At 36.6% G+C, this 12,812-nt stretch overlaps 1 protein-coding gene across 4 annotated transcripts in view; it reads left to right on the top strand.

The window, feature by feature from the left end:
- slc4a11 (solute carrier family 4 member 11) overlaps positions 1-12,812 on the top strand; it is a 119,793-nt gene that overhangs the window by 71,140 nt on the left and 35,841 nt on the right. For all 4 annotated transcript variants that reach the window (XM_016679930.1, XM_016679929.1, XM_016679931.1 and 1 more), the window contains 2 exons: positions 3,430-3,553; positions 10,729-10,938. In XM_016679930.1, coding sequence (XP_016535416.1) covers positions 3,430-3,553; positions 10,729-10,938 — 334 coding nt within the window. The remainder of the gene's footprint in view (positions 1-3,429; positions 3,554-10,728; positions 10,939-12,812) is intronic.

Genomic DNA, 12,812 nt, shown 5'->3' with positions numbered 1-12,812 from the left:
ATTTCTGACTAAATAACCACTGCACAAAGAGAGAACATCTGAGCAAAAGCGTCGAAGCTATTGGACCTTTCAAACATACTGAAACATTACAGTAATAACTATTGTATGGGGGTAATGATTCAAATCTGAAATATGTGGTGTGCATTTGTGTTTAGCTCCTCTGAGTCGTTGAGCAATAACCTTCCAACAATTCAGACTTATGTCTTCATCAGCTTTTCTGACCTGAAACTTCTGCCCATTCTTCAGCTCAGTCCTGTTGCTCTTGCATAAAGAACATGCTTACTTAACTAATAGTTGACTTCTTAACAAACTGTTCCGTCCAGGCGGTGGATCTTTGCAGGTTCTTCAGAGTGGTGACGGTCAGCTTGGCTGCTCCTCTGATCAACTCTCTGGGTTTTTCAGGTTTATTGGAATGTTCTGGTGAACTAAACCGAGCTCAGTGAGAACTAACTTAAAGCTTGTTATGCCGCTTTGAATAACCTGGTAGTTCGATTCTAGCTGCTAATTAGGCGACTTTTTTAGGGAATTTGTTGCACCAGATTTTTTTTTTTATTTACCTTGGGTGTGTCACTTCTTTTGTTTTTGTTTTTTTAATCCTTTTTATAGACCGGAAAGTATCTATGAGATGATAATGTATCCTATAAAGCGTTTCATGCTTGGTAGGACAGCATCAGTCATTTGTACAAGTGTCTCAAAACAGCACATTGATATTCAACTCACAGAGCTTTCTCTCTCCCTGTGTAATTATAAGAGCAAAGGAGGAAGTTAGCCGATGATGATAGTGTTAAAGTCCACCGCGGGAGAGGGTCAACACGGGGGAGGGAATCAGCATAGCATCAGATTTTAATATCTGTTGCTTTTTGTTGGCTGTTTCCAGCTAATGGTCATATCTCTATTTTTTTTAAAAGCAGGAACACAAATGAATTGTTGAATTCAGGAAGATTTTTTCAACCCAAATCTAATAATGCATGGAAAAGCTGTGTGTGTGTATGTGTGTGTGTGTGTATGTATATGTATATATATATATATATATATATATATATATATATATATATATATATATATATATATATATATATATATATATATATATATATAAATCCTACATTTTTGTTCTGTGTTGTGTATTCAATATTCAGGATTTTGTCTTTCCTGATGGATTGTTTTAATGTTGATTTAGTAATCACTCAGACATCCTTATCATACTGGTACCACTGGAAATCCCCTTTACAAAAAGCTTCTTCATGAATAAATGAATCAATTGAGAAATCCCAAAGAAACTGTCTTAACCCTATAAGACATAAGTTTCAATTGTCTGCTTATTTTAATTGTGCGCAGTTCTTTAAATGTCCAAATATATATTTGCCCATTTATCCATATTAACTGGAACTTTCAATATCTAGCAAGTTATTTGTGCAATTTATCATCTATTAAAAAAAGAGCTCTTCAGATTAATTTCACTCCCTTCTTTGGTGGGGGGTGAAATTACTGTAATAACATGATATTGTCTGGAAAATGCAACGTTTCCCCTTTCAGAAATCAGTGGAATTTCTTAGATAGCGCAAAGTTTGGCAGAACGATGGCGCTGCAAATTTGGCTGGATTGTCACCGCTACGTTCGGTCTGGAAGGGTTAAGGTGGAACAGCACAGGCTCCACCTTAAGAAACTCTGATTCTCTTATAAATGTATAAAAATGTACTGAATGGAATTACATAAGAAAACTTCTAAGGTCCTGTTTGAAACAAAAAGCTCTCTTGCTCCCCCAGTGATCCTGCATTATCCGTGTCCTCTAAAACTGACAGTGATGACTTTCTCTCTTTCTTTCTTTTTTATGAAAGTCAATAACGTCAGGGGAATAATGTCCATCAATGTGTCACAACTTGTTTTTTTATGTGGTTATATGTGTGTGTTCATATGTTCTGCTGCTGCCCTCTACACCTCTTTAATTGCCCCCCGGGAACAGATCAAGTTTTATTGAATTAAGCTGAATAACTTTGTTTCTGGCTCTCTGTTTTCTCAGTTTCTGTGTGTTTGATCCAGTAACTCTCCCTGACATTTCATCGTTACAGGATGACATAAAAATATCTACCTGTCCAAACGACATCCTGCTTGTTACGTTGTTTAAAAAATGTGTTTCCTGCCATTAGCTCTAATAACGTACTACAGGAATTCACAATATTCATTTTGAACAGGTCCACAGTTCTTTCAAACATGCTGTTGTTGAGCCCTTCTCAAAGAAGTGCTAATTGGAGCTAACACAGCATAAATATTGCAGGCCTTTCTATAATTTCTCCTTTATCTTAAAACTTCTAGAAAATGGTGTCAGACAAGCTCATTCCTTTTATGGCAAATCTTGTGAAATTCAGTCTGATTTTTATAAACTTTATTCCACATAAACTGATTTATTCAAAGTTTCTAAATTTCATGTTGGCTGACTCTGGAGCATCCTCTGTAATGCTTCTCCTGGAGTTTACATTTGCATTTCTCACTATTGATCACAGTATTCTGATTAACTATAGGCCCCCAGGTGTAGTCAGAATTGTGGGTTTAAGCTAACATAATATTTCAAGCATTATTTTTTTTGGTATTTTGGCATCTTCTGCCAAACCAAACCCCAGGAACTTTGGTATCATTTTTTTATTCTGCAATCCCACTTGCTAGAAAACCATTCCTCTTCTGAGAAATATTTCTAAACTACAAACTGTGGTGTTTAAAAGCCGAATCAGAGACGATTAATCTATTTCACGTCCTCTTGATTATCGGAGCAGCCTTTTCACATGTTTACCGTCTCCAGTCGGGTTTTAACCAACACATTTTAGAATTCGTTTTAAAATTTCAGTCCTTACTCTCAGAGCCCCATGTGGTCGAGCCGCAGCCTTTATCTCTGACTATGTGGAGCCTTACAGCTTTTCTGGCCGTCTGATATCGTCCCGTCTTGGGCTGCTAATGATTCCTCTAAACACATTTTAAGACCAGAGGGGAGAAATCTTTTAGAGCGGTGGCCCCCAGATGGTGGAACCCGCTGCCTTCATCTTTGTGATATCTTCATTCTGTTGATTCTTTTAGAAAGAAGCTGAAGAAAATTCATCCCGACAGGCTTGTAACCAGTTCTGTGCTGTACGATGTTAAATATTTCTTGTTTTACCTTTTATTATTCTACCTTCTGTGTTTATTATGCTGGTTTTTATTGTGTTTCTGGTTTCTGATCTGAGAAAAGTGACAGATTAATATTTTTTTTTACTTCACTTCATTTGTGAGGTCGCGTGTGAGCGAACACAAGTCTAGCCAGCAAATTTGAATGCTGTCTAACTGTTGCTCCGCAGAAAGAGGTTAATCTATGAAAATGAAGGGCACCGCTGGTGGGCTGAGGCACTGACATTTGTAAAAAAAAAAAATAAAAAAACCTCCTCCTTCTTCCACTCTCTGCAGCTGCAACGTCAAACATCTCCAGAGGCGTCATGTGTGCATCTCTCGTCTGGAAAGGCCGCAAAACTGGGGGGAGAACTGCTGCGAAGTCCGCTATGTCATCCTGATACTCGCCCCGTCCAAAATGGTAACACCTGCAGCAAGATTTACATTTTATCGTTTGTGATTCCTAATTGTCTTTACTTATCTTTTTTTTCATGTTATTTATAGTTAATGATTGTGATTTATGTGTAAGATTTCCCACTTTTGTAATGCCAGCCATTTTGATCACTGATTTTTTTAAATTAAATAATTAAAAATGCCAACATCAGGTAGTCAATATTTACAGTGACTTGCAAAAATATTCATGCCACTTAAGTTCATTGGAATTTTATATCATCGATCAACACAAATTCAAACATAATAGTGAAGAGAAAGCAAAAAGCTTTTCTACAAAAACAAAACAATAAAATCTAAAGGAAAAAAAAATTGTTACAGGTCAATGTATTCATCTGCCTTTATTTGGACAAACCTAACAAACACAGCACCACCAACTGCTTCTCAAAAATATGTCATTAGTAAAGAAATCCAACCTACATGTGAATGTATCTCAAGGAGGAAAGTCAGTCTGGAAAACCCCAGAGTCCAACCAACAAGATGGTTCAGGAGAACATTCAAAAATATACAATACACAGCTCTCACTTTGTATCTTTGTTTATTCTTAATGTGGGAAAGAGGAACGTGTTACAACTAGAGAACTAAATGTATATACCAGAAAACAGCTCTGCCTATCAGTGGCAGATTAGCCAAAAGGAAACATCTAAAACAAGCTAAAGATTTGGATAAACGGTTTTGAAATGGAAGGTAAGAGTGATTACCTAACATGATAGACATTAGCCCCTAAACAAGCCTGGTTTATCTAACAGGAACTCAAACATTGTACTGGCTACTACTTTTCCTTTCCCTCCGTTACCTAAACAAAAAATGTAATCAAACATTGGCAAATTTTGTCCAGTGACCAGACCACAGATCACAGCTTTTGAAGTCTTCCTATTTCTGCCAATAAGCAGGTTAGTAGTTTGTCATATTTCCTGGTTGGGCTGACTATTTCAACCATCCTCAACATTTTTGGATCATTTAATTTCTCACAATAAAGTTTAGAGATGTTTTCACCCCTGACAGTTTGGTAGACTCTGATGGATTGGGAACCAAAGTTGTAAAATTATTCCCCTCCTCGCCTGTGGTGGCGCTGCACCAACAACTACTGGAGGAAATGACATGAAAACCTCTGAAGAAGACACTGAGTGCAACTTCATTCCTCATGAAATGTAAACAAAAATGGAGTGGCGTCTGATTTTAGCGGTTGTAGGATTTCTCCTTTGTCTTTGGTAAAAGATCGCAAGCAATTTCTCCTGCTAGTGCTAGACTCACACGTTTTGTTTGGTTGAATTTACCCAGAATATCCTGCGCTTTAGCCCACTTCCTATTTGGAGTGGTCGCCGGTCCGTTTGGCATTCAAACATACTTCCGAAATGCTCCAGAGTTCAACCAAACCAGACCTAGGTTTTTAGGCGGACCAGAGTTCACTTCACACCTCGCCAAACGAATCAGTTTTTCTATGCAAGCAAACTAAACAGGGCAGGTAGGAATGCACTTTAAGTGAGTGCTGTTATCAATATTTGCTCAAACAGCATCATGGAGACTAAGGAACATGCTGGAAGTTTCTGGGAGGAAGCTTTGGAGAAGTTAAAAGCAGAGATGGTCTTTAAAACGATATCCCAACCTTTAAACATAACCACTGTCATTCAAAAACTTAAATTCTACGACAAAACCACAAAACCTGTTCTGACAAGGTCATCTACCTCTCGACAAATGTGGTGGTAGAAAGAAAGCTATTAGTGAAAGAAAATCTAAGTCCCATCTGCAGCTTATTACAAGTCAGTTTATTTTGATATTATGATTAAAGTTTTCATCTAAATATTTATTGGTGGGGGGTTTTAGGTAACGATTGTTTCTTACATTTTTGTATTTTTTTTTATTGTAGAATCTCCTTTTGTTCCATCAAAATGTGAAGTATTTCTGGCGGCCATAAAACAGCTCAACCTTTCTGTTCCTTTCTGCTCCATCTCGAGCTTTTAGCAAAATACATACCTGGATAAATGCATTCACAGTTACACATCACTCCCCTGTCTTCAGAAGGCTGAGTGTTGCCCCATTCCAGCAAGAAAGCCACCTCCCAATATCTGCCTTTTATTGCTAGAAAAACAAGATTTTTTTGTCTCATTCTGTCCTCGAATATTTTATTTGCCCAAACCGACGAGAACACCAGTTTCACCAGTATTGTCATGTATTGAGGGGAGGGGAGAGGAGCTAGCCTGCAATCAGAGATGCCTCAGTTAACTATAATATATTTTCAGTTTGTTTGCGTCTCTGGTCTCTATCTCATTTTCCCACACCAACCCTTATTTATTTTTGTTCCTTTTTGTAGTTCCTGCAGCACTCTCCTCGCCAGTCTTAGAGGCAGCAATCAAAGCCACTAATGGCATTCTGAGAGACATTATTCTGAGCCCCAAGTAAACACGAAGACCTATTATGCCTCAATTATGCTTTATGGTGACTTCCTCTGCAAGAGAACATCTTTGAAGGAGCACGATGATAATAATAATGGGAATTCCTCTGCTTGGTGAATGTACAGTATGTTAATCTGTATCCGTTTTGGTGGAGCATTTTCCATCACTAGTCAGTCAACAAGCCTCAGAGAAGTTTTTTTTTTTTTTTTTTCTTTTTTTTTTTTTTTGTTTATTTGCCCATGTTAATTTTTTTTGGGTTTCAGGACTTTTTGGTTTTTTTTTAAATTATTATTATTTCATTACTTGGTTTTATGTATGGTTTCAAAACAGTGTGAATATCCTCTAGAAACGTCAACGTTTTGAGGTGTTACCACCACAACCTTCAACATATTTTCTGGGGTAAAATCTAATTATTTTATAGCATCTAGGGGCCATCATAATAGTGAAGCTCATGGAAAAAGATGCAGGGTTCTCAAAATTAATTATGGTACAAATAAAAACTGAAAAGTGTGGCATGTACTTATATTGATTCGCCCCTGAGTCAGTACTCTGCAGAATGACCTTCATCCCAATTACAGCTTTGCATAATCAGTTAAGGCCAAGTATTCGTATTCAACTTTCAGTTTTTAGAATTCAACTCAGAAGTTTGTTAGGAAATGAGATTGACATCTGTCAAAAGATAATAAAACAATATAAAAGGAATATCAATTTTTAAAAAAATGTTTTTATATCCTCTTATTAATGTGCTATTTAGTGAATAGAAAATTATTTTGTTCATTTTAACTTACCTTAATCAAGAGAAGTTTAGTGTGATTTAACTTCACAGTGAGAAAAAAGGCACATGTGTCTTTTTATTAAATGTATTTTATAAATGCACTTTACGTGGTTTGAATTGTATTTTCATAAAATATTTTTAAACTTTTGTTCTGTTGATAATAGTGTTGCTTATTCTCCACTCCCCCACATTTTTATTCATCTTCATGTGTTAATATTTTTTGTATTAATATTACTATTAATATAATTTGTAGATAGTTTGGCTTTATAACTCAAAGGTGATTTGTAAGCATTTGATTCAGGAAGGCAGCTCCAGTTACAATTTAATCAGAATAAGTTTTGAAGGGTTAAAAATAAATGGTAGACAGTCGCATGTCTGTGAAACATTGGTAAATACACACAGAAGCTTAAAAATCGACCCCTCAAAACATTTAGTCCCAGCCTCTTTTATACAGCGTCGTCTTAAGCCATTCACCACACGACTGCTGAACATTCCCACAACAATGTGGTGACAGTTTTTCTGGACCTTTTCCACTGTTGCTTTTCGATAAGGCTGTTCTGTTTTTCTTCACAGTGGGAGACTCGGTGCCGGGGATTCACTCTCACAGTCAGAGCTGTGACAGAGGGTTTGCAGGGTTACTTTTGTCTAGAGAGCACAAGAGGCAGAACAAGACGCGACAAAATATGTTGTAGAAATCCATGTTCTGTGAGAATGTGTCCTCGATGACTGGTGTTTGTGCTCATCACAATCACTCAACTGCAACATACAGGTCAGATTGCATAGAAACAACACTTACACACACAAATTTTCTTTTTACACATGGTCTAAAAGTAACACTGTAACTCGAGTCTGACTTGAAAAAAGTCCCAAATCTCATTTTTATTCAAATTCAGATTATTGATCACAAAGGGAAATTAAATGTCTCTAATTTTGACTTTGAGCTGCTTCTGTTTTCTCTTCAGTCCCTGAAGGCTCGTTTTTTTCTTATTCAACATTTCCTTTAGTTCACTAGTGACGCAGAGCTTGTTATTAAGGAATCATTTCACTGTTCTTGTGGGGACGGTGTTGTCCACACAGAAGTTTATGTACTTGGTCACACATCCAGTCATGGTACTAATGTTCTCTCCACATGGCTGGCAAAGAGCAATCCAATTTTTAGCCTCAAGAGGTGACATCAGGTTGGGGTGTAAGCCACAGGCCAACACTGACATGATACACTAATCCCCCTGTGAAAGGGCAGATCAGATTTGTATAATTGTTCTATATGACTTATAAACAATCTGTCCCTGTTAGATGTAGTTTCATAATAATGACCACACACACTCCTCTTGAGCTGAACTTTACATAAAAATGACTGGGGTTGTTACAGAACAAAACCACACACGTGCAGTGCAGCAGGAGTTGCCTCCTTTCCTCCAAAATCTCTTTTCATAGGATCTCCCAATTTCCCCACACGACCGGCCCAAGTATGCAGCTCAGGTTTTTCAAAGGGAGTTGTGCCTATAAAGGAGAGTTACTCCCTCGTTCATGATTTCTTTAAGAGAATGCATCTAAAACAGTTTGTGTTGGTGAAGCTGGGTTTCAAAACAACAAGCGCTTCTGAAAATACTTTGAGGGATTATTAAGGAAGCAAAAAAACATGAAGCCAAAAAAAACATCTGAAAGCACACACACACACACACACACACACACACACACACACACACACACAAAAGTCTTCAGAAAGGTTTTGCAGACTTTGAAGTCTGTTTATTTTCCTGCTGTTCAGCAAAAAGTGCACAAATAGGGATGCCAGTAATGTTTCATTTGAGCTTACCTTTACTTCACTTCAAAATTCAACATGTAGATTTAAATTTGGAAACAGGTTCTAGGGATCTGTGCTGTAACAGAGTTTTCTATCAAAACATGAGATTTTCACTGTTTGCAAAAACAAAATTGGCACAGGGATTGCCTCAAAAAGCTGTAAGATTAAGAGATTCAGTAGATGTCAAATGGCCCAAAAGATCAAAATTACTGGTACAGTTTAATGAAACTGTTTTCCCCATACAGGTTCCTTCTGTTTTTGATTTTTGTTTTTGTCACATGCAGATACAAAATGTAGAATAATACAACATAAATGTTGATTTCCTTTATTGCAGGGAGCAAAACCTGCCATCAAACATTTGCGTTGATGGAATTGCAGAATTATTTTATATCAGCCACATTGTGAGTTTTGAAACAAGAGCAGTCTGTTTAAAGTCATGCCACAGCATTTCAAATTGGGTTTTTATCATTGCTCTGCTGCATAATCCAACCAAGGTTGAACTTAAGGTCACACAGGGAGGCTCACTACGGTTCCATATTTTCACTTTTGTTGGATATTTGATCTCGCATGAAGCACCAAAACATTCAAAATGACTTTTAACTCTTTCCTGTCACTTTGTTTCTCATCTGATCTTAAATTGCCTTAGCATAAATTAAGACACGTCGGCTGAAGGCTCTCATTCAGACGGTGCGTTCTATTCGTTGCATCCAAACGAATCAAAAATAGTCTGAAGAAAAGCATTCTTAATGCTACGGCAAAAAATAACGTCTCAGATCTCCAGTATCAAACAGAAGTCAACATCTGGCAAATGCCGTCTGTCCACCTTGACTCATCTGAGCATGAGGCATCACTGATGCAGAGTCCTCCGTTCATCATTGGTATCCTGTCAGTGTGGAACATGGCACACACATCAAGTTGTGATGGAGTCAGGTCACTGCACAAATGTGGGCACAAATGGTCTCTGGTTTCCTGTTGATGCCTCTCAAGTCCTCCCTCATTCTCCCATGACCCATTATCCTCCAGAAGGGATAAAGGAAAAGCTGGAGCTGCGCAGCCAGCTCAGGTTGTTGCTTCTTTTTTTGGCTTCCTACAGTCGCTGCACTCTGAGTTACGTTTGGCTAAACTTGCTAACTAATTGGAGGCGATTCCAATCCAGAAACATCGAAGTTTATTTCAAATGGTGTTTGAGTAATGCTTAAAATGTCATTGCGTCGGAACAGAAGTCGGCCATTACTGACACAGAAAATGGAGGCCACCAGCCTTCTTCCTGTGTGAAACATGTACTTAGAGCAACATGGCTAAAGGCATCAGGTGGCTTTTAAGATGGAGATATATTTTCCTAGTTTTTAAAGAATCAAATGAAATACATTTCTTTTATTTGTAATACCAGTTTAATCAGTTTACTTATAAATTAACGAGATGACCCGTCAACTAAGTACCTAACAAATCACGTTATTTTTCTATTTAAATTCATTTTTTTTAATGGTTTATGACAAAAAGTAGTATTTTATGGAGCGCTGTGACATAATCAAACCATTTGGAGTTTGATGTATCACAGTAAAATTGTTTAAATTGAGCTTTCCGAGATCGAAGACAAAATGTACAACAAAAATAATGTGCCAGACTAACAAAAAATATTAACTTTGAGATTAAAGTTGTAATAATATGAGAATATAGTCTCGATGATGCAGGAATAAACTACCAGAATAAAGTGGCAACAATAAGAGAATGAAGTAGTAATTTTATAACTTCTGCACTAAAAAGTTGACTTAATAAAAGGGAAATGTTGAGCCTTTCATGAAAGTTATATTTTGGTATCAGTTTTATAAATACGGTATAGTTAATATTTTAACACATCAGCATCAAATTGTCATCAGTAGTAGGATTGTACAAACTGCTGAGTATTTTGAAGAAAGAATCACAGACTAGACTGGTCATAACTCTATGAAAACTTTGCTCTCATTAAAGCAATTTTTTCTGTTAATTTCATGATTTTCTAATGGCAATATTGTGTCTTTGTGCTAATATTATGAGATAATTATAAAAAAAATCTCTTAGTCTGGCCCTGTCTTAAAAACATCCCCTTTTTTCTGATAATAATTGAAGCAGACTTTAAAACACTATGATAGCCTGTGTGACACAATCAGTGTTTGTCATTTTTCTGTCTCTTGTAGAAAAGCACCAAGACGGCGATGGAGCTGGGCAGGACGTTTGGCACCCTTTTCTCTGACATCTCCTTCAGGCAGAAGCTGTTAGAGACAAAGACGCAGGAGGAGTTTAAGGAGGCTTTGGTGTTCCAGAGGCACCAGCTCACAGCGGCCAACCAGCAGCCCATCGCTCTGGGGAAGAAGGAGACGGTCCCCCGCAGCCACAAACCTCTCAAGGTGCAAAACGTCCCCTTTCAAAAACAAGGGAAAAAAGTACAAAAATCGGGTATAATTTTCTTAAAATAAGAAAAATTATTTGCCAACAGAACAAGAAAATTTTGTCAAGAGTTTTCCAAAACAAGAAAAAATATCTAACCAAGATGAACCTACAAATATCTTAAAATTAGTGTATTTTTACTTAAAACAAGCCAATTTTACTTGTACAAGTAAGATATATTTTTATTTTAAGAAAAATATTCTCAAGTAAAGAAAATGTTACTTGACATTGAATTTCTTGAAACTATAAATATATCATTTATATTAGCATGTTTTTTACAAATCCAGCTGGATTCCTCTGGATTTTGAAGAGATTCTGAAATACATGTAAAATGTAATTAATCATAAGTAACGCTGTGGCAGCTATATCTTGTTCTGGTTGCTTCTGCAGATGAATATTGGGGGGGAAAATGGGATTTTGGGTAGCATTCACACATATTTTGTAGTGGCATCGTATTCCAACATTATGAATTACTATCTTTAGTTTGCTTCTTTGCTTTAAGTTTATTATTTTTCAGCTTCCTCTTCAACAACTTGAATCCCTAACCCATGTTTAGCTAAAGTGTTTAGACACCACAAATTATTTAGCATTTTGTCACACAACAACCACAGTCTTAATTGTATTTTGTTGGGATTTTATACGATACATCATCTCAAAGTGATGGATGCCTCTGATGTTCTATTATTAATGACAATGAATAGTATGTCCAGGAGTGTTCAGAGTAAAATGAACACTTTATAGAAACAAAGTTCAGTGCTTTAAGCATCTAGGGACTAAATATTTCTTTTTCAAACTCAGTTTGGATGCAGAGTGTCTGGAAACATAAATGCATTTAGATGAGATACTTGAGTTTCTGATGTATCTTGACTTTGACTCTTGATTCTCGTTTTGCAGTATCCTGTTTTATTTTGGTTCTGCCTGCTCTGTGTCCTTCTTATGTCTTGTTTTCACCTGTTTATTTCTTTCTGCTCATCTGACTTTGTATTTGAGTTATTTCTGTGTTCAGTAGTGTTCTGTTTGTGTATTTTTCTCTAGCCTTTGGTCTGTGGGCATTTTCTTTTCAAGTTTGTGTTCACTTATTTAACCTTATTTTTGTATTTAGCATATGTCCTCCATGTCTGTTTTGGGTCATCCTTAGAGCCACTAACATTGTCACAGGGACGGTTTTGTGGGGATTGGTGTTGGCGTTTTTCATCAGACATACATTTTTTGCTTTTACACTGCAAAAGCACAAAATGTTACCAATTATTTTTTATGTCTGGTTTCTAGTGCAAATATCTTAGATCACTTGAAATAATTAATAAATAACTTTTTAGCAAGTTGTGTGAGCTTGTTTCAAGTCAATAATTCCTTATATTAATATAAAGTACTAGTTCCATTGGAAAATGATTTAACTTATAACAAGACATTTTTCCAGTGTTATAAGTGAAATATTTTGCCAATGGAACTTGTACTTTTTATTAATATTAAGGAATTATTGACTTGTAACAAGCTCATATATCTTCCTGAAATTTTCATTTTAAGTTAGTACACTTAAATTTACACAAAAGACATTCGCACTAGAAACTAGACAAAAAATACTTGGTAAAATTTTGTGATTTTGCTCGCAGGTCAAAAAGTTTAAGTTGATCTGATCAGAGCACATTCTTCCATGTTTGCTGTTTCCGCCATCGTTTGTGCCAAACTGTGTGTGGCATACTTTATATCTTTCTCCTCAGTATTATTTGACACTTTTACAAAAAGGCCAGATTTCCATTAGTAATTCTCGTCCTGTCAGCGGATGCTCCCGCTTGTGCTGTGGATCTCTGCAGTTCCCCCAGCCTTACCACCTGCC

The sequence above is a fragment of the Poecilia formosa genome, unplaced genomic scaffold (genome assembly GCF_000485575.1).
Source record: "Poecilia formosa unplaced genomic scaffold, Poecilia_formosa-5.1.2 Scaffold226, whole genome shotgun sequence".
In the NCBI taxonomy this organism is placed as follows: Eukaryota; Metazoa; Chordata; class Actinopteri; order Cyprinodontiformes; family Poeciliidae; genus Poecilia; species Poecilia formosa.
Note: the sequence above shows the minus strand (reverse complement) of the source record. Positions and strands in the feature narration are given on the sequence as shown.